The sequence below is a fragment of the Melozone crissalis genome, unplaced genomic scaffold (genome assembly GCF_028551555.1).
Source record: "Melozone crissalis strain CALT ecotype California unplaced genomic scaffold, PUWL_Pcris_2 ptg000019l_1, whole genome shotgun sequence".
Taxonomy (NCBI): Eukaryota; Metazoa; Chordata; class Aves; order Passeriformes; family Passerellidae; genus Melozone; species Melozone crissalis.
Genome location: NW_026535797.1, coordinates 13,117,698 through 13,139,831, shown reverse-complemented (window position 1 = coordinate 13,139,831; position 22,134 = coordinate 13,117,698). Strand labels below are relative to the sequence as shown.

At 54.9% G+C, this 22,134-nt stretch overlaps 1 protein-coding gene across 1 annotated transcript in view; it reads left to right on the top strand.

Moving 5' to 3' along the window:
* Window positions 1-13,862: 13,862 nt before the first annotated feature.
* The window catches only part of TRIM8 (tripartite motif containing 8), a 29,552-nt gene continuing 21,280 nt past the window's right edge, over window positions 13,863-22,134 (top strand). Inside the window, exons 1-2 of the mRNA XM_054276907.1 lie at window positions 13,863-14,282; window positions 14,571-15,226. Of these exons, the coding sequence (XP_054132882.1) occupies window positions 14,657-15,226 (570 nt within the window). The 5' untranslated portion in view covers window positions 13,863-14,282; window positions 14,571-14,656. The remainder of the gene's footprint in view (window positions 14,283-14,570; window positions 15,227-22,134) is intronic.

Here is a 22,134-nt window from a genome sequence, read left to right as displayed (position 1 = left end):
GCCCTTCCATGTCCCAGGGACTGGGTGGCTGCCCTCCTGTGAGAGAACACATTGTGCCTTAATTTTTCTGTGAGTGAAGCTGCAGGGGCAGATGAATTGTCAAGCAACCAAGAATTCCTTTCTGTGCATCTGTCCCTATTAATAAATGCCAGCCTGCACAGCAGCAAGACTCTATCCAGAGCAATCTCAAAATCCACATTTGCCTATGGCGTTCACCTCTTAAGATTTTAAAGCTGGGTTAAAGTCTCTCAACCTAACAAGCTCTGTTTCAAACCCACTATTTTTATGACATTTTTTTCTGTTGTGCAGTGTCTGCTTGTTCTCTCTTCTTTCAAAAAAACCCAAGCCTTGTGTTTGACATGAGTCCAAAATTTCAAATGGAGAATAGGCCTGAGGTTGCAAATGTGCTGTAAACGTGGTCCCGTATCGACTTGTCTCTCAGGCAGTGAACCTGTCGTGTATTGTGCTTCACCACCTCTTCATTTCTACCATGATTCTGTTTCCCCTAAAGTCGCTGACAGACCATAAAATCATCATAAGCGGCACATCAGTTCACAAACGTCATTTCTAGTCTGCTGTGAAGGGGCTGCCCCGCCGCTTTCCCTTGCTGGAAGACCACAGCATCGTTCACCTGCTTGTGGAGCCCTGATAGCAGGAGAGGATCATCAGCCCAGGAAGGGCTGCACATGGCAGATGTGGCTGGCCAGGGCCTGGTTGTTTTTAAACTGTCCTGATGCTGTGCCTGCCCTCTTTAAAAAGAGGAAGAGAGAGAGAAACAAACCCAACCTCAAAAAGGCAGAAGAAAATTTCCTGCCCATTGTCATGTTTTGCAAACACTGTTCTTTTCTCTTGCCCTCTCCCTCAGCTCCCGACGAGGCTGGAGATGAAATGGCTCCTTTGTTCCTTTCCCTGGGGCCCAACTGCAGCGAGAGTGCGGCTCCGGAAACTCCAGAGCACGAGGGCCAGGGAGGGAGGGCCCGAGCTGTCACCGTGTGCGGTGGGTCCTGCACAAACACAGCTTGGTGACAATGCCCCGAGCAGGGTGGGAGCAGGAGGGCTCCCTGGTGCTGGTGATGAGGCTCCTGGTCCTCTCTACAGAAGCAAGCATGATGCAAAACACACAGGGGCTGAGGAAGGGGAGGTGGGTATGAGTGGCCATGTTGTGCTGGTAGGGACTGATCACGGGCTGGGGAGCTCTGGGCTTTTGGCTTTCCCCAAAGTGGGAATCTGCAGCCCCGTGGAAGCAGGCAGCATCCTGCCAGGGGCTTGTAGTGGTGCCCTGGCCCCTGCACTGGGATGCTCCTTGCACCCATCCAGCCTTGTAGTCCTGGTGCTGTGAGTTTGGCCCCAGTCATGCTCCAAACCCAAGTTTACTCTTTCAAAACCCTTCTCTTGTCCAGACCAGGCTGGACACCCTAACTTTTTCCTTTTTTTAAAGGGATGGAGGTTTTGCCTCTTGCTGGGGACACTACTTGTTTTGTGTGCTGAATGGGAGCAAAGGCAAGGTTCCCAGGGCAGGGGACACATGGGTGACTGGGACCACAGCAAACCCTGACCTCTGGGGTTGCCCTTGCAGCCCTGGGGTGAGCTTTTCTGTCCTTCAGGCATGTACATGTGTGTGTGTTTGGGGGTGTGTGTGGGTGTGTGTGTGTGGTCTGCAGACGCAGGGGTCATGTGGATGGAGGAGCCCCAGGACACTCCCAGTGGGGCTGGAAGGAGCCTGTGTTTCTGTGGCCGGTGTACCAGTACCTTGTAGATGGCCTTTCTTCCCTCTCCCCTCCTCCCTTTTTTTATAAAAGACAAAAAACAAACAGAAAGCTAAACTAGCAGAGGTTTTTAAATATTTTATATTAGTTTCTAATGTAAATTCTTACATTGTTATTGCAGTGCTGGGTGTGTTTCGCCTGCACGTGACTTTTTGTAATATTTTTGTGAATCACTAAACATTTTTTTTCCTCCCGTGTATTCTAAGTGCATTAAAGGTATTTGCAGAATTGTCAGTGTCCTTCTCTGCGGGCAACACGGTGGGACTGACTGTCTCCTGCTCAGCTCTGCAACTCCTTTGGCAGCTCCTTCTCCTCGTTGATACCTTCTTCCCTGCTCCCAGGGAAGCGGGGTCTCCTGCCCAGAGCTCTGGACTACAAGTGTGGGAGGGAAAGGGATCTTTTCTTCCCCTAAAAATTCAGCAAAATGACTGGTCCCAGGACCTGCCAGATTCAGCATCTTCCATGAGCATCTGCTGGCAAAACCCCTTGAGTCAAGGCAGCCTGAGTGCCCTGACAGGCAGGGTTTTCCGTGCTCTTTGGACAAGCTGGAATAGGGAGTGCTTGCACATGGCTCCAAGGATGCAGCCAGTTGGCTGAGAGATGGCAAACTCGTCCACCAGCACAGGAAGGAGGGAGCTGGGGTGAGTGTCAGGTCAGGTCCGTGTTCCTGTCCTCTGCCAAGTGCCTCCTGGCTTCAGTGGGATTTGTGGGGGTGTGGATGTGTGTGCAGAGACTGAATATGTTGGAGAAGAGACACAGCAAACACTTATGAAAAAATATTACTGAGCTAATGTTGCAATGATTTCCCAGTAACACAGAACGATTTTGCAGTAATCTTTTTACACTCCTCAGTAATAAATGCCTTTAAGGCCAGAGAAAAAGGGTGGAATATCTGGGCAGGGGGGGAGGGAGATTGCAGTGCTCAGAGGAAGGATGATAGGGAAAGGAAAGGATGCATGGAGAGCCAAAATCCAGCTTTAGGCAGGTTTTGCACTTGCTCTTTGCAGGTGTTATCTCAGCCCACCCTGCATCAAAAGGGGAGCAATCAGCAGAAAGGGTTTCTGCAAGGATTTCTTTTCCTTTGAAGTTTGGAGCGAAAGCCATCCTTTTCCTGAGACCTCTCCCACAGCTGCATCCAGACACAAACTGCTCCATCCCCAGTGCAAAGCAGTGAGATCTCCAAGCTCTGCCAGTGCAGAACAACCCTGCTGGACGTGACAAAGAGAACCTCAGCTTGGTAAGGTTTCACCATCTCACTTGGGGAAATCTTGATGGTCAGTGGAGTTCCCCAGTGAGGTTATTTACCCAGACAGGGGCTTGGGGGGAGAGAGGCCACTCACAACTGGTTCTTTGGCCCAAGACCCCCTCACACCTCTTGCCTTCCCAGTTTTTGAAGCATACACAAGCACAAGGCCACCCCTTTAACACATCCCAGCAAGGGACCCCACGTAGTGCTGGCAACCCTCACTGTCAGCCACTTGGTAAATTTAATTAATGAATTAAACCATCCACTTGTGCCTTTCCTGTGGTGGCCAGGCAGTACCCCCTTTGCAGCGCTGCATCCCAGCTGATTCCTCTGTTCAGCCCCAAATCCGGGGGGGACCCTGGAGCTGTGGCACAGCGGGGTGCCCCTCTCCTGCTGGCACCTTCCCCCAGGGCCCACCACAGGCACGGCCATGCCCAGCCCAGGCAGCCTCGCTGCTCTGCCTGCACCCCAGCCAAAAGCACCTTCGGGCAGTGAATTTAATTAAGGTTTCTGAAAAGCAGTGTCTGGGAGCCCCTCCTGGATCTGCGGCTCTGAACTTCATTAGGAGCGGTTTGTTGCTAATAATGCCGGCAGCTTCTCTAATTAATAATGGAAGGGCTGTGAGCAGATGCCAAGCCAGGAGAGGGAAGGATTTGTTTGTTTATTTCACTCCTCTCTTGGTGTTTTGGTTTTTTTTTCTGGAGTGTAGAGAGAGGGCTGGGGCTCATTTCCCATCTGAGAAGTGAATGGCAGTGGCTGAGAACCTCAGTGGGGAAGAGGGTGCACCTGTGAAGCTGAACAGGGAGATGGAGCGGGGTGGGAGGTGGAACAGAGGAGCATCCCCACAGCAGGGGCTCCTACTCCTGTGGTGCTCCCTGCCCACCCAGGACAAGCCAACGTGACTGGACTCAGGCACCCAGGAACAGTTCTGACCCCCAAGCCCCTCACAAAGCATCACCCCCACAGCATGTCCCTTCCCATGGCACATCCCCGTCCCATGGCATGTCCCCTAGCCCATGGCAGGAAGGTGCAGACATGGGAGGGAAGTGTTCTGCATGCTTCAGGCCCCTGCAGCACAAGGATGTGTCATACAACACCCAGAAATGTGGGCTCACAGGAGATCAGCACACCATGTCCCTTTGGGTTTTGTTGTTTGGGTATTTTTTCCCTCTTTTCCCCTCATTTCTCTCCTCCTTGCTGTCTCTCCCAGCTGATGTTTGTGGCACAACTGGCCACAGCAGCACCTTGGTGCAGAGGAGAAGCTCCTGACATAACCCAGTGCACAGGACCCAGCATGTTAATGCCCCGTATTCCTGGGGGCCCGATGGCCAAGCCATGGCTGGAGAGGGTCCCAGAGCAGCCAGGCTTAGCCAGATCCTGCTGCCTCCCTCTGGCACAGGACAAGCACCCCCAGCCAAGTTTTGGGGACACCAGGGAACCAGCAGGCATCCTTGTCCTGTTGCTTGTCACAGCCTCAGGTCTGGCGTAGGAAACCAGCACCTGGCAGGAGTGGGAGGAGACTGTATGGACACCTCCCGCATGCCCCAGCTCCCTGTCTAGGCACCCACGGCCTGCCTAAAAGCTCCAACTTCTCCAAACAGCTTCCAGAGCAACTGTTCCTTCTGTCAGGCAGGGTTTGCACTGGGGAAAAAAATGACATTACCTTGCCCTGTCACCTCATCGCTCACAAGAACTGAAGCAGTGTTTGGACAGGCCACAGCAGCTCCGCCACAGCGGCCTCAGTGCAGGCTTTGTCCCCTCTGTCCCCTCCACGCCCCACTGCTCACCTGCCACAGGGAAGCACTGCCTGCAGCTTCATGTCAGGCAGCAGCCATTGCCACAGTGGCTTTCCAAGAAAGCATACCTCAGGTTTGGTTTTGTTTTTCCTAGGGGAGGAGTATTTTTAATGCCCTTTCCCAGCATTCTCATTTCCTCAGACTTTCTACACTCTGGCCACAAACTATAACCTGCTGGAGGGCAGCGAGCAGGGCTGTCCCGTGCTGGAGATTCTCCTGCTGCAGGAGATGGGGTACCTACTTTGGAAGGGCTGGATAGCAGGGAGCAAAGGAAAAAGCATGGTTAGATATTAAAAAATCTCCAGGAGTGTCCAAGGCCAAGATGACCTGGGAGACCCAGCTTGCTGCCCAGGCTGGGATCATCCCTGTCTGCTTAATGCACAAATCCCTTCTGTGGCTATTAAAAATGCTGGAGCAAGCGTGGGGCCATGGCATCTCATATGCCCCACTTGCTTTTTGAACAGGAATATTATCAGAAGCTTGCAGCAAAAGGGGAAACATGAAGGCAAAGGGGCTCAGGAGTGGAGGGGTGGCTGGGCTGTGTGACAGGGAGCATCCCTGGGGCACAGGGCACTGTGGCAGCCTGCCCAGCCCCAGCACAGCCAGCTGAACAATGCTGCGAGGCGTTGGGAACACGCTCGGCACTGGGAATCCCAGTCCTTGCCTTAAAAGGAGATTTCAGCGAATGATTTTATTGGAAAATTGTTTTCTGATTATTCAGCTTGTTGAAAGTTTCATTTCATTATTTGCAACAGGGTGGGAGGGGGGCTTCGGCTGCACAGGAACAGCGATGGCCAAGGATGTTTCCGTGCGTTTCTAGTCCAAAAGAGCCCATTAAATCATCGTGTTTTACCTCCTGTGTTTGAGAGCAGAGAATTTCCCCCATTCCCCTTGCACTGAGCCCAATAACTTGTGGTTTTGATTCAAGCGGGCGGCCCTGGACGACGTCCTGTCTCGGCTCAGTGACTTCAAGAGAGGAAGAATCTCCCACTGACTTCCCTTGGCTGTTTGTCCTGGTGGCCAAAAAAAAAATGCACCCCCGAGAGCAACACCCCACTGCCAACTTATTTCTGATGCAGCTGCATCCTGCTTGGAGCCTCTTTTGGATGAAGGGGGATGCCCAGACCACCCCTCAGCTGGAGCAGGTGTGCCCTCTGAGCTGCACAGATTGATACAGAGCAACAGCAGGACACCCCCAGCCTGCACTTAGCAAGCAACTCAAGGGTTAATAAACTTCAAACAGATGTGACCAACGTGTCAAGACATGAGAAGTACGTGGTATGGATGTTTATAAGCACATCGACAGAAGGCATTCATAAAAGGTTATAAACTGTGGTAATAAGCAACCCATCAACTTGTTTGGACTCTAACACTTGATTAACCATTTATTAAAAGGTGCAGTAATCATTTATAAGCCATAAGTGGGACCGAACGTAAAGTATGACTCCTTTTATGTTAATAGATGCCTCAAGAATTTCCTCTCCCTTTCTGACATGTTTTGGGTGGTTAAAGGCTAACCCTGGCTGCCAGGTGCCACAGCCCTTCCTTAGTGCTGTGCTTTAGCTGGATTCACTCCAGGAGCCTCCCACTCTCCTGACACGCGTGGAGGAGATGTGGGTGTCCCCACCACAGGTTTGTCAGGGCCTGGGGTTTTGTTTGTGGAGGGTTCTCAGTTTGTTCTGGCCAGGCTCTGGGTGACCTCCAGCAGCAGTGTCTCCCCTCAGAGACTGGCAGCAGGGAGGGACAGACAGAGAGGTGTTTGCTGCCAGCAGAGCAGGGGGCAGCACAAGGTGGTGGGCAGCAAGGGAAGCCTGGCAGCTCTGCAGGGAGAGGAGGGCCACCAGATGCAGGAAGAGCTCAGGCACTTCTCCCAGGCCTTCCTGCAGAGCCCACATGGGCCCTGCTGCCCACAGGCCCCCACTGCACCCCAAAGGAGGATCTGTGGGGGGACAGCGAGCACCAAGCGCTGAGCTGAGCAGAGTGGATCATGGACAGGGAGACTTCAGAGGGGTTAAAACCACCTGCCTAGAGACTCTGGAGCCCTGGGGTGCCCGGGAGAACGGGAGAAGGAGAGAGCACAGAGAGAGCTGGGAACCCCCTCCCTGCATTCCCCATGCAGGAGTCTGTTCAACCCCCAGGCTGCCAACACACCAGGATGAGACAGAAATGCCTCCAACACAAAAGCAGCTTCATCCTTCTGTCAACAGGACCCTCCTTTTTTGTTTGCCATCACACTCCTGCCCCCAGACAGGTCGTGTTTTCCTTCCTGGTGTCTTAACAAAAACTAAACCAATAATTGCTCCCATTACACAACCAGGAGTGACAGTTTATTAGCCATGCTTCCTGACCTAATTTATACCAGTGCTCTCCTGCTTTTCCCTTCACTGTGGGCAAACAGACCTTTAAGCTTTCTGAGAGGAAGTTTAAACCCCAGTAGCAGTGAGTGCATGGGCCGCAGCTCTGGAGAAATCCCCTGCCCTCACCTGCCTCAGTTTCCCCCAGCTGCATCAAACTGGAGCCCTGTGGCACCACTTGGCTTTGGGGCTTCAGGTTTGGGGTTGCACAGGGCATGGCAGCCTTGGATGCTCTGCCCTTCATGGGAGAGCCCAAGAGCTCTCTGGCAGGGGGCTTTCTATCAGGTGTGTGGCACTGGGTCATTTGGCTGGAGCTGACTTGAATTGCAGGGAACATGCAGAAAATGAACAGGAGGGCTGAGAAACTGATGTGAAGATTGCAAAGCTTACACCTTGTTCTGGGCAGGGACCACAGGGGCCTTCTGGTGGGAGAGTGGCTGAATGGAACTGCAGATGGGAATGGAGGTGGTGGGATTGTATCCTGCTCCCACCCTGTCTCCCATGATCAGACTTGGGGCTGGCATCCTCATGTCCCAGGCTTGTTGCTGGGCTGGCAGCACTGAGGAGCTCCATCTTTCCCTCAGGGAAATGCCTCAGTGTGGTGTGGGATGCTGGGCCAGAGATGGATGCACCAGGGAAAGGGCCGGTGCAGGACTGGGTCACTGGTAGCCACGGACTCAAGGCAAAGGGCTGCTGCTTTCTGCCCTGGCCTTGGGGACAGAGAGGGGCTGAGTGTGTGTCCCTGCACCCAGGGGATGGTGACACAGCAAAGCAAGAGCCCCGGGGCAGGAGGATTTACACGGCCATTTGGGAGGCTGTAAATCCTGACCTCACCACTACAACACAGATCAGGTGCGAAATGCCTCAAAAAATGGCTTTCTACCTGTGGCACAGCCTGGGCTTTGGGGAGTACCAGCCTGGACAGACTGTGGGAGCAGCCAGAGGGATTCACTGCCAGAATGGCCTTCCCTTTTCCCAACCTGTGGTGGGAGACTCACCACACTGGGGTCTGTCATCGATTGCTACCATCCTTTCCAGACCCCTTTTAAGATGAGTTACTTTTAACCCCCTCCAGTACGTTTGTCAGAGTGCAGTGGTGAAACTGCCCCAGAGCTCTGCTGAGGAAAAAGAAATGTGGGCAAATCCCAGGGATGGTGGCTGCCCCGGATGCTCTCCCCAGCTATGCCCTGTTAAAGGCTGCCCAGCTCTGGCAGCACTTCTGCAACTGGCAGCAGAAGGTAAAATGAGACCAAGCTGCATTTTTTCCCCTTGTCCACCCAGCAAACTATTACAGCTTTCTGCCAGGTCCTGTCCCCTGGGTCTCAGGGGAAGGAGCCGCCCCAGGAGGGGGAAGAGTGGAGGAGCCTGTCTGGCCGCCAGTCTCCATCGTGCTCAGAAAAAAAGAATAAGGGAAAATTATGCTGGATTTTTTTGTTTGGTTGTTTTGGGGGTTTTTTTAATATATATGGAGGTTTTGTGGCTTTGACGCAGTTTCCTGAAAATCCTGCCTCATCCTGCCAGGGACTGAGCAAATGCACATCCCAGCCCTCGGCGTTGGGGAGAGAAGGAGGAGAAGCCAGGGAGGGAGAGAAGAAAGCCTTTGCCAAACTGGCCTGACCAGAATGTGACACAAGAGCAGGAAATGAGTCACGCCGGCAGGGCAGCTGCTCCCAGGCATTTGCATAGAAAGAAACCCCACCAAGCAGGGAACTACACCGGCCCTCATCCGGCTCCCCCTGCTCCAGCCCCGCAGCTGCCGGCCCACTCCGCACTCACCAGCACCAGCAGCACCCCGAGCTCAGCCAAGGGGGTGAGCCCTGGAGCATCATCCCTGCTCCACAGCTGTGCACCCCTGGATTTGGCCTGGGCTGGGCTGTTACACCCCAGATTTGCTTGAACCAAAGCAGAGCTCCCCTCCAACACCCTGACAGGCAGTTCCCCTTGGCCAGCCCTCAATACCCACTTTGGCCCATGCTTTAGGCTCAGGGAGGAAGGGAGAAAGCCCAGAATTTTTGCCCCAAGAGGAGCCCCAGTTGCACACCCATTGCACAAGGGTAAGGCTCTCCCATGGGGCCAACAAGGGCATCACCATCCCCGCACCCAGCACACCATTCCAGACCTGCTCCCAGCTTCCAGTGTCACATGTGGGTGTCACTGGATCCCAGTGCCTGTGGGACTTGGAACCTGCTTTGTGTGCTGTGGGGACCAGGCTGCACACCCTGCTTCTGGTCCCTTTTTATTAATGTCAGAGACAGAAGGTTTCCCCTGCAGACACACTGCATACACACACGTGCATCTTCTCCCAAAAGGCTTTGGGCTGGGAGGATGCCACAGCAGGCAGGTGACAGTGTGTGAGGGACAGGTGTGACTCCATGGCATGGCTGGGCACAAGTGGTGCATGTTGGTGGTGTGTCCTGGGCTGGGCCAGCAGGTGACATGGGGACCTCTGCATTGTTCCTCTTCCATGGGGCTGTTTCCCTCCTCCTCCACCCCAAACAGGAACAGAGGATGGCGACAGCAGACATATTTAGTGTTGGAAACCAGACTGTTGCCACCCTGCAAGTTCCTTACATCCTTAAACGCAGCTTAAAACTTAAACTTCAGTGAAAAACTTCAGTGTGTTAATCACTTGGATGAGGTGGAGGGAGATTTCTCCATCACACGGAGCCACCTCAACAGCCTGACATAGAAGGGGACAGAAGGGGAGTGGTGTTTTTTCTCTGATGGGTTAATTGAGTTATAAATGACCCAAGAAACACAGCACTTTGTATCACTTCCAGAGGGCTCAGGGCTTCTGGGGAAGGTGCAGGGCTGGGTGCCAGAGCCTTCAGGAGTGTTCCCAAGAGAGGGTGGTGGCAGACAGGGATGGTGTCACATTAACAGCCAACCTCTCTGTAAATCTCTGCAAACACCCTCCTTCTACCATCAGCTCAGCAGGGTCCCAAGCCCCAAACACCAAAATGAGTTTGGTACCTTGGCTCTACAGAGCAGCCAGTTCATCCCTGCTCCCAGGGACATCATCCCTGCTCCCAGGGACATCCCAGGCCACCTCAATGCCAGACACCAGTGACAAGTGCCTGAGCATTGTGGCTCTGCAGGGGGTACCTGCAGCCCAGCCAGTGCTCACTGAGGGCTCAGCAGAGATGCTGACACGTTACTGGGGAGACAGGGCAGGAAGTGGTCTTTCCAGAGCAGGACTAAGGGCTGCTGAAGGGAGATGATGGTCTCCCTTCAGGAAAGGGGAATGATGGCCTGGCAGTGGCTGGGAAAACTGAGGCTTGGGGGAGCATGAGGGATGAACACCAGCACTCAGCTACAAACCACCTCTGTGGCCCCTTGGCGTGGTCTGGGACCCACACCAAGATCCTGGTGGAGGGGAGACTGAAGCATGGGCAGGCTTTCTGCTGCTTGCCCCTGCTGGTGTTCATCAGCCAGCCAGCATTGTCAGGAAGAGGTTTGGGAGCTGTGTAGGCAGAGGTGGCCCTGTCTACTGCCTTCCTCCAGGCAGCTGCCGCTGGTTGCGGAAGGGCTGCAATGCCCAGCCTGGCTTTGGGGCTTCCCTTGCCAAGGGAGTTTCTCTGGCATGGGCAGGGAGATGGCATCATCCAGATGTGGGTATGATGACAGAGTGCCAGTGCCAGTCCCAGGGCAGAGAGATTCCCAGCCAGGAGTAGGGTGGATCTTTCAGCTTGGCTAAGCCCCATCCCATCCACCTTCCTCTTTTAAGTACTGGTAAATACCAACCAGCTTTCCCAGCACAGCCACAGTGGGAGTACAGGGGGCCTGAGAAGCCCCTGTGCTGGCTGGGGTGGGGATGGTGGCTGTCACTGGAGGCTGTCTGGTACAGTGTGTGTTTATAGAGAAGTGAGAGTCATGAATAGTTTTGCGCTGACTTTTTGAGGAGAGGTTTGCCTCCGCACGGCCTCTGCCAGTCGCCTGCGGTTCTGACACATCTCATGCTGCCCTGCCCAGCTCCCACCAGCCCTGGCTGCCGGCTGGCTGTAAAACCCTGCAGGAGAGGTACAGCCCATGGGCTCCGAGGCCTGGCACAGGAATTGCAAGGCAAACTGCTCCCTTTTCACTTGAGCCGCAGGAGGGCAGGGATGGAGGGGGGCGGCCGAGGAGTGACACGGGGTGAGCCCCAGCAGAAGCCATCACTGTCTCCTTATCAGTGTCTCTAGGCAGGGCCTGTCTACGCACAGGGGGTTCCTGTAAAACACAGTGTGGAAAGACCTGGATAATCCCCACACTGGGAGTGGTGTGGAATGTTCATCCCTCCAGCAGGCTGCCCTGGGTGGTCCAAGGCACTGGGATATAGGGTGCTATAGCAGACACTGCTGAGTGGTGTCTTCAGACGTTTGAGGCTGCAGATGGGGAATTCCTGCTAAATCACTCCCAGAGGCAAATTGCCATCAGAGAGCGTCACCCAAGGGTCAGGTCTGGGCTGGATCCCAAAGCTGCTGACTGAGCCTTTGCCCTCTTGTCACTCCACCACAAACCTGACTGTGGACCCCGAGCATTTTTTGATGTAAATACTTTGTTTTTGAGCCATTGACGCTCTTACCAGTGCGAAATGGATTTCCACCAGCAACATGCTTTATTCCCAGCAGCTTGGCACATATGGCAGGGGTTAGATATACAGCATCCCGCAAAACAGCTGCGGAAACATTTGGTGGGAGAGCTGTTAACACAGACACCTCTGTGCCCCAAGCTCTGGCAGAAGGTGCTGGGGGTTCTGGTTTGGGAAAGACCCCAGGGGACAAACGGCTGTGGCTCTGCACAGGGAGGAAATGCATCTAAATGCAAAGTAACAGCCCATCTAGAAGCCAGCCAAGAGGACATAGGAGGCTCTTGAGGGCACTTATCCCAGAATATTGAGTTGTATGGGACACACAAGGATCATCGAATCCAACTCTTGGCCCACACAAGACATCTTCAAGAATTAAACATCCTCAGTGTGCCTGAGTGTGTTTTCCAAACGCTTCTTGAACTCAGGCAGGCTTGGTGGTATGGCCACTTCTTTGGGGAGCCTGTTCCAGTGCCCAACCAGAACCTTTTTCTAATATCCAACCCCAACCTCAACCTCCCCTAACACAACTTCAGGCCATTTCCTCGGGTCCCGTCCCTGGTTGCCAGAGAGAAGATACCAGTGCCTGCCCCTCCTGTTCCCGCCGCGAGGAAGTTGTACACGGCGATGAGGACGGTGCCCAGCACCAGCTGTGACCCAGATGTGCAATGGTTCCAGGGCAATCTGCCTTTTTACGGACTGGCACCCTGAGCAGCGGGGACCGCGCAGGGACGCCGGTGGCCGGGCAGGGGGGCCCTACGGCCGATGCAGTGGCCAGACGGGACATGCCGAGCGCGGCCTCCTCGAAGGCAGCGGCGGAGACCGGCGGAGATTGGCGGCGGTCGGCGCCGGGCCCCACCGCGGGCCGTGTCCCCTTTACGGCGGCGGGGCCGCGGGGCGGGGCGGGGGCGGTGCCCGGTGACGCGCGGGGCGGTCCCGCGGCCGGGGCGGGGCTGCTCCCGCCGCAGCACAGCGGCAGCTCCGAGGCGGCGGCGGCGGCAGCGCCCGGCGAGACCCACCGGCACCGGCGCCTCCGCTCCGCCCCCCACCCCGGCCGGCTTCCGAGCGGGGCGGGGCGCGCGCCCGTCCGTCCGCACCCCTTTCCCCGGTTGATCGATCCGCGCGGCCGCCGCCCCCATGGCCGCCCCGCCCGCCCCCCGCCGCCGCCCCGGCCCCCCGCGCCGGGGCTGAGCCCGAGGCGCCGCCCCCCCTTCCCCTTCCCGCTGCGGGGCTCCGCGCCCCCACCCGCCTCGCTCCGCGTTCCTCCCCCCCCTCCCCGGCCGCGGCCGCCTCCCCGGGGGCGGCGGGAGGAAGCCGGGGCGTGGGGCTCCGGCGCCCAGGGCGACCCCAAGATGGCTGGAGGAGGCGGCGGGGGCGGGCGCGGGGGGCTGTGCTGAGCGGCCCCGCCGGGACGGGACGGCTCGGCTCGGGCTCGCCTGGCCCCGCAGCCCCTCCGCAGAGCCTCGCTGGGCAGGCGGAGGAGGTGGCTCCCGGGAGCGGGGTTGTTCTGGTGACTTTATTTATAATTTCTTTTTTTAAAGACCCTTTTTTCTTCTTCTTTTTTTTTTTTTTTTTAAATTTATTTATTTTTTAATTTTATTTTTAACGCGCTCCCGGTCTCCGTTCTTAGCCGGGCAGCTCAAGATGGCTGAGAGCTGACTCGGCTCTCCCGGAACCGCTCGCTCCGGCCGGCTCCTCCCGGCTGCCCGCCGCCGCCTCGCCCCTTCCCGGCGGGGCCGCGCCGGGGAAGGCAGCGCTCCGCCGCCGGCTCGGGCGCCGTCCGTGCGCCCCGAAGCATTGTTACCGTCGGGGGCTTGCGACCCCCGGGCCGGCCATGAGAGCGGGCTAGGACGGACCCTCCGGGCGCCTTTTTCTCCCCAGCCCTGGTGGGAAGTGAGAGCAGGTTGATTTGGGGTCCGCGGGGCTCAGAACCCCCCGTGGCAAAGCCCGTCCCCTCTCCCATCCCTCTCCGGGAGCGTTGGAGGAGCTGGGCGGGCTGTGCTGGGCTGGCGTTTGCTCTGAATGACCGAGCTCTCCCATTCAAGACCTCGCAATCTCGAAGCAGGCGAGAGAGCTTTTTTTTTCTCTTTTTTTCCTTTTTTTTTTTTTTTTTTTTTCCTGTCTTGTCTTTTTTCCCCTCTTCCTTTTTTCCCCTGCTGCTCCTCCGATTTAGAAGCAAATCTCGGGGGCCGCAGAGAGAATTCGTTTTTCCGCCATCGTCATCGTCGCTATTATTATTATTTTTTTAATCTTCCTCCTTTTCCCGTTTTGGATCTTAACCCTTTGATCTGTTTCCTTTAAAAGACTCTGATTCCCAACTCCCATCAGGGGGAGAGGGAGGAGAAATACAGGGAAGGGAAAAAAAAAGCCCGAGCGAGTCGCTGCCCTCAGCTGTTGCCCAGGTTTGGTGGGGGACAAAAGTCCCTTTAAAATATTGAATGTCAGTTGCAAACCTAAGAAAAGAAAAATCTGATCCGGAGCGCTAAATTTAGGAGCTTTATATGGAACTTGGACTCTGCTGCTGGATTTTGTATGGATTTTTTTCAACCTTTGGTAAGTTTCAGTTCACCTTCTGGGGTAAAAAGGAGCAAATGGCTTTTAGGGGTGGTTAGGACTTCGGGCTGTAAGTCCGACAGGATCGTGTTGGGGTTTTTTTGACCATTTGTGTTGGTTTTTTAACGAAGCGATGGGGACGTTGCGTTTTCTTGCCGGATATTCCTAGAGTGCTGCTCTGTAGCTTATTTTATCCCCGATTTTAAAATCTGCTGCGGTTTATTATTTATGGCGTGTGGTGCGGGGAGGGGGGAGCCTGTCCGTTCACCCTCAGCCTTCCCCTTTCAGGGAGGACAGACCCCGGCGTCCGCCCCTAGACCGCACTGAGCGACCGAAGCGGCTGGGGGGAAGCGTCGACAGAGCTGCCGGCAGAGATGGCCGAGAATTGGAAGAACTGCTTCGAAGAGGAGCTCATCTGCCCCATTTGCCTGCATGTCTTTGTGGAGCCGGTCCAGCTGCCCTGCAAGCACAACTTCTGCCGGGGCTGCATCGGGGAGGCGTGGGCCAAGGAGTCGGGCTTGGTGCGGTGCCCGGAGTGCAACCAGGCCTACAACCAGAAGCCCAACCTGGAGAAGAACCTGAAGCTCACCAACATCGTGGAGAAGTTCAACTCCCTCAACCTGGAGAAGCCCCCCTCGGTCCTGCACTGCGTCTTCTGCCGCCGGGGCCCGCCGCTGCCGGCCCAGAAGATCTGTTTGAGGTGCGAGGCTCCGTGCTGCCAGTCCCACGTCCAGACCCACCTGCAGCAGCCCTCCACGGCCCGGGGGCATCTCCTGGTGGAGGCGGAGGACGTGAGGGCCTGGAGCTGCCCCCAGCACAACGCCTACCGCCTGTACCACTGCGAGGCCGAGCAGGTGGCCGTCTGCCAGTTCTGCTGCTACTACAGCGGGGCCCACCAGGGACACTCGGTCTGCGACGTGGAGATCCGCCGCAATGAGATCCGGGTGAGTCCAACCATCCTGGACGCTCGGGTTTGCCCAGCCTGGGGACCGCCCAGCCACCCTCTTCCCTGCCATGTCTGTTCCCCTGTGTTTGTGTAGGACCTACATAAAATCCATCCTGGCACTGCTCCTCCTTCCGCCCGGGGTCCCCCTGTGGCAGACATGTTGGGTGGCCTCCCAGCCAAGCAGTGACGGAGCCCGTGGGGTGCCAGGGGGGCTCCCCGGGGAAGGTGTCTGTGCTGTGGGGCCTTTGTAGCTGTTGAGCTGTGGGTCCTACAGCCCATTGGGTGTGCACTCTGCAGGGCAGGGTTGCAGTCTTGGGCCAGGGGCATTTGGAGGGGCCATCTGCCAGGTTTGTGCTGGGCTATGCAGCTGTTTGGGGGAAGGCAGAAGAGCTGCCTGCAGCTGAGGTCGAGTCACCCCAAAATTGGGCTTCCTGGGAGGACAAAGCGGCTGCAGGAGCAGACCCTGTCCATTGTAAGGCCTGTGAATGTCAAACTGCCTGCTCTTCCCACTGCCTCCCACTGGGGCCGGTGGCCGCCATCCTCTTCCCCCCGGCAATGGAAGAGCTTCGTGTCAGAGACCCGTGACGTGTCAGAGACCCATGACGTCTCACTGGTGGGGATACAGTCTTGGGATTTGGCCAAATAATGTGATTTTTTATTAGGGGGCACAGGGCTGCCTCTCTCCCTAGAGCAGCTTGGTCTGTTGTGCTGGATTCGAGGGAAAGCGGGTCTGTATTTTGCTCTTGGCCAGGCCATCTGGCAGGAGCTTTCACCCCTGGCTCCCCACCCTCCAGTTCTGGCGGGCATTTACCAGCCCTGCGGCCAGCCCTGCCCTGACCCTTCTACCACCTTCCCCCTTTTCAGGGTTGCCCCTCCACTCCCCCTCCGACCTTTCGAAAGAGGCTTGGCGCTTGTCTGCCGAATAAATATTTAACAATGAATTGAATGGTGATTACTGTAAAATGGGGATGATTTCCTGTGTATTTTAATGTTGCCAAAATGAGTCACCATTTAGCAATAAAAAAACCCGAAGAAGTCATAAATAAAAATTGCAGTATAATTACTTTCCAATTGGATGGCCAGGCCTGGGAGTGGGGCGGGGGGGTGCAGCTCTGTGTAGAGAGGAGCCAGCCTGAGCTCACAGGAAGGTTATTTTCCTCTCCAGGTTTTCTGGGGGAAAACCAGGGACCTCCACGGAGGTGCCAGCAGCTCCACCACACACGCTGGAAGGGGAAAGACCCAGTCAGTCTTTTGGAGAAGCGCTTTTCTGCTTCTATTTATAGGGAGTCATTTTGGTTTCCCTCTGCCAGGGTGGGGAGCCACCTCGGGAGGGCTGTGCAGGGCTGGGATGGGGTTCTCATGTGCATCTCCCAGGAGCCTTAGCCAGGGACCGAAACTATTTTTCCAGGTCCTTTTCCAGGACACTTTGATCTCATTTATTCCCGCTCTTGCATGTTTTTTTTGTTGTTGCTGCCGTTGTTATGGCTGGATGTTCGCCGCTTCTTGCGGATGCACGCTGCTAATGACCTGGCAGAAATCTGCCACTGCCTAGGCTGGATTTTGGCCCCGGCTTGAAATTTTAGGATATGTGGCCAGACACCAAAAGTGTTAGACGGTTGTATCGTAGAGCCATGGAATTGTTTTGTGACCTTGGCCAAATCCCTCGGTACCTCCATCGCCACGTTATCTTAATTTCCTTTCTCTGTGATGATAAGCTTGTCTCTTCCCGCTGGGCGCGTGGCTCAGTTGGGTGCACGGAGTCTGGGTCACTGAAGGACAGCACCAAGCTGGGGGACAGTGTGCCCAAAGGATCCTCCCTATAGTTGAATCACTTCTTCCATGAAGTGCCTGGAGTAGGGATAAGCCCCTGGGAAAAGCACCCAGCAGGTTGCCAGCCCTTGCTCCATGGCTGTGGCTGGGTCTCCAGCTGAAAGCTGCCGGTTGCCAGCCAGCAAGGAAGGTGGCCTCGCCTCGTTGGCTCCCGAATTAGGGTGCATGAGCTCAGCTGGTGACGGCTTCCCGCCTGCGGGAGCCGGGCCCGGGATTCCTGGCTGCTTGCTCACCCTGCAGCGGCGGTGAGCCGCACTCGGAGCATCCCGAGAAAAGATGGACTGGGACTGGGGGGCAGATGAGTAACGCTGGGCTTGGGAGGTCCGGGGGAGGCCCCATTGTGAGAGGTTTGTTCCATGTGTGGCTTGTGCTCAGAGAGCCGTTAATTGAGAAATGAGTCAAAGTTGGAGGATCGGAGCCCTGACCTTGGGTGCGAGGGACTCGCAAGTGTGGGGGTTACAACGCCAACTTGCTGTGGAGGGGATGTCCCCCGTGGTCCGGAGGAGGGACTGGAGCCTGCAAACATGCTCCCCATAAACTCTGCTTTTTAAGCATTTGTTCCTCTGGCTGTGTTGCCAACCTGCCTCAAAGGGCACCTTACCCCTGGTTACAGACTGGTTTGAAGGGGAAAGGGGGCTCAAAAGCACCAGCACTTTGTCAGCTGAGCTGGCAGGTGGGGCAGGAGTGCTTTGGCTGGGTGAAGGAGGCTGGAGGTGGGTGTCTGCCAGAGGAAAGGGGGTGTCCGTGCAGGGTTTGCCTGAAGCAGAACATGCGCCTGGTGGGTTTGGGGGAAGGACCCCGCTCAGCATTAGGTGCTGCACAAACCCGCAGAGCCCTGGCTCGGAATTAGTTGAACTCCACGGTGCAACTGTAATACAAACAGTAAATAAAATATGTGGTTAATCTTTCTTTCGTGGGCGTATAAAGCGCTTACCTCCCCTTCCCCCCGTGAGATGTTTTCTCCTTTGTTTCCTGTTTTTGTAGTGCTTAAAGAGGAGAGGGGGGGAAAGAAAAGCCAACAAGGCACCCTCTTTTCTTTTTTTCTTTTTTTTTCCTTTTTTTTTTGCTTCTTCTCATTTTGTTTGTTTCAAGGTCTCAAAATGAAACAGTTTTTCTTCCATCTTTGCCTTTGCTGCCCTAGCCATGTGCCTCCTGCCTGCATGGGGGAGCCTGCTTCTAAGGCTGGAAAAGAAAGTTGCTTCAGTGCGAGGTTGATGTGTTGCTTTTTATTTTTTCTCCATCCAAAAAGGGGGAAAATACGTTGCTGGGATTGGAGTATGGGTAAGAAGTCAGCAGTCAGAGAAAGAGACTCACTTGTGGGGTATTACTATGGTTGCCCTGTCTTTGTGGGGGACATGGTTGGTTGAGGCCAGGTACATCTGAGCTTGCTCAGAGGTTTCCCAGCTGCCTGTCCTCAGCTAGAGGTGCCACCAGTGGAAATGTCTTGGGTAGAGAGGCTCTGCTTCTGTTTTGTTTTGGGGGAAGGAGATCAGTTTCTCCCTGTCCTAGCTTCCTAGAAATCCCTTCATATTCTGAAGATATCTGGTGGCTTTGAACATTAAGTGGGAGAAAATGCATTGTGGTGCTGAGACCTGGAGGAAAACATTGGGGATCCTCCTGGAGGTGTGTAGGAGCAGCATCCAGCACTGTCCATGGAGCTGTGCATGTTCAGCAAATCCAGGGGGACAGGGACCAGGCTGCTGGCTCCATCTGCAGTTCAGTGGGTTTGGGCTTTCTTCTTTGGCAGCACTCCACATAAGGCCAACTCGTGCTTTCTAAATTATGAGAAGGAGGAAAGCTGAGTGCTTGGTAGGAGCACAGGAAGAGATGGATCTCAAGTCTGTACCAAAAACTCTGATACTTTGCCAGCTTTGGCCACCACAAAGTCCTACATGGCATCCCCATGCTGCTATCAGTGCCAGGATGTTTTGCTGGGTCCAAGGGAGTCCTACTGGTGGGGAAGCTCGATATCAGCTTCACTGCTAGGCTTCTGGCATGAGCTGCTCTAGGTTGTTTTACTCTGAAACAGGTTTGGTAACTTGTGATGGACTGGATTTTTACAGGCTTACTTATTTTCCAGATGACTTGTTTATGAGGAGCACGGCACGCAGCTCACTGCAGGCATTGTGAGTACAAGTGCCTGAGTGCTTGAGTGCTAATTTAGCTCTCGTGGCTGTAGGTGGTGTGGCTGGTGCCTGGCAGGCATTTGCTGTGGCACTCTTTGAGCATTCCCAGTCCCCAGACAACTTTTGCAGCAGGTCCTATGAAGCAGGAGATGGGCACCTTCTCCCTGTGCCTGCCATCTGAACCTCCACCAGCACCCCAGAGCTGAACTGCCAGTCTAGCCCAAGGGTTAGGTCAGCCTAACCCAGTTCTTTCCTTCCCTGGCTTTGCTTATGCCCTGATTCCTGCCAGGAACATGCTCCTAAATGTGGCTGATCATTGTGCCCTGGGATGCTGTCAGTTGGTCACGCTGCCATGATGAGCACTGACTTCTTGGGCCTTGGGCGGTGGCAGAAATCCCAGCACCCACCTAGCCTGGCTCCCGAGCTCCGTGCCACTCACCACATGGATCTGTCAGGCTTTGCTGCTCCGTGTTGTCAGGGGCAGTAGATTTCAGTTCAAGCTGTAGCAGCCTGAGCTGCCCTAGAGTGGTCTGGGGGCGCTGAGCCATTCTGTTGCAAACCCCTCTGGGTTTGCTGGCCAAGCAGCAGTGGGTATCTGGCAGTCCCAGATCTCTGGCTGAACTGGAGCAGTCTCCTGCCTCCGCAGGGTTTGGATTAAGGGCTTTTCCCCGCTGCTTTCCTGCTAAGCTTGAACATTTTCTGTGCCCTTAGCCCGTCAGGTTGCCAGCGGTTTGTTGCTCCAGACCTGCAGCTGCAAGTCTTTTGTGTAGAGTCAATCCGAGAATGACAGCAGAGATGGAGGATGCTGGGAGGCAGCCTGGTGGCTTGGGTGGCAGGGAGGAGACTTGTGTGGAGGGGACAGCCTTGGTAAAGGGGTAGGACAGGGGCTGCTGTGGAGAATGCTCTCTTCCCATAGGGGACAATGCAGTGTGGATGGGAGCTTGGAGAGTGAGGTGGAAAGAGGAGAGATAAGGAAAGGTTCACCTGAGGACCTCGAGCTGCTTTGCAAGGAGTAGCAACAATATGTAGCCCAGGCTTACAGCCCTGCTCACCAGACTGCCCTGGCCTACCTAGAGCTTTCCACCCTGAAGCCCTCCCTCAGCAGTGACTTTGAATGAGCCCCTGAGACAGAGGTGTTGTGGTCTGGTCTCTGAACTAGGAGGTCTAAGCCCAGCTTTGTCTGATGGTGAGGGTATAATGAACTTAGCCCAGACACTTGTTTAATGTAAATCTATCGTGTGATACTTATGTGAGCATCATGTGTCTGCTGGCATGGAGGTGATCAGCGTGCCATTCTCCTCAAGCCCATGAGCACGATGGAGAGGGAGAAGTAGGAGAGGCATGAACTGCATTGGGACACCCTGGACTTGTCTCCACCCCTCGGCCTCGTGCCTCACACGAGGGAGTCTGGGTGAGCCCTTCAAGGAATGTGCAAGCCCCAGGGCTGTCCTTCCCTTCTTCTCCCCTCCCCTTGCTCCAGCAAAGCGCTGTTCTCAAGGTCTCCTGTGTGCTGATCCGGGCCTGGTCCTGCCAGAGGGGCATCCACAGCCTCTCTGCTGCTTTGGTCTTTGCCTCTGGAGCCAAGGAGTTGCCTCTGTCCCCATCTGAGCGGGAGGAGCAGAAGAGGGGGTGGGAGGAGAAGGCAGATTTCCATGTCTCACAAAGGGCACAAGTGATCAGATTCGTGCAACTGCCCAAGAATAAAGAGGCTCTTACAGTGCTGGCTGCCCTGACCTCTCTCCTCTCTGCTCCAGAGGACAGCGTGTGACCACACAGGGATTTCTTAGCTGTACTTGGGAGGCGGGCAGCAGGCTTTCTGTCCCCATATCTGTCTGCAGCTTGCTTGCAGCATATTGGCCTATTTTGTGCTCATTACCTGTCTGTTTACTGGAAATCTTGGTACATGGGCATAATTTCTTCTTTTCTTCTCTTTAATTTAATGTAATTGTTTTGGGGTTTTTTTCAATCTGACACTGAAATGGGGCTGAGAGCAGCAGTGCTTCCAGAGCAGGGACAAAAGTAACCAGGAAACACAGGGCAAGAGAGGAGGGATCGACACCGAAACAATGAAATAGCCAAGCAAGGAAAGACTGAATGCTCAATAGCACAAGCCTTTGCAGAAATGCCTGGCTAGTGCAGCATTTTATAATCAGCTTCTGTGCAGGGCTGGCCTGCAACAGTAGTGTGATGGGGGAGGAATGCTTTGAATTAGCTGGATGCCAGAATTAATTCTGTCAGAATTCAAATGTACATGTATGTACGGATTTATAAATAAACACTTGGAGCAGGATTTTGCTTTGCCACAAAAGCTTTAGGGCAGAATCTGGTCTGGCCTGGCTTTTTTGCTTTAAAAAAAAATAATATGCTATGGATCTGGGCTAGGTTCTGGTGACTTTGTCAACTTCTTGCATTTATCAGCAGCCTGTAGGCTGAGGAGATGCTGGTTGGGTTGAAGTAAGGGGGGTGGCACAGAGGACTCGGAGCTGCTGAGCTTGCTTGCAGTGATAGCCAGTTTTCTGCAATGAACCTCTGTTTGCTGGAAGAGAGGGTGAGGAAGATGCTGGGGGACTGGTGGGGAGATGTGAAATTTGCAGGACCAGGGATGTCCTGCCCTTCCCTTTCCTCCACGGAAGGACAGAGGCAGCTACCCCTCCTTTTCCTGGGAGAGCCAAATCCAGCACACTTGGGAATGGGAGGAGGAGATGTCTGGTCCCTAATATGGAGGGAGGGGTGGTTATTCACAGGCATGAGACTCTGGATGCACGCAAAAGTTTTTACATATGTCCCCCAGATGAACTCAGGGAAGAGGTTCTCAGTCCTGGATCCTTTCTGATAAGGACAGCTTCAGCCTGTTCTCACCAGGACATCATGGTTGTCCCTCTTCTGTCTTGTGATTCTCTTGTGATGGTAACATGAGCAGAAGTTCCCAGCTCAGCGCAGTGCCCTGCAC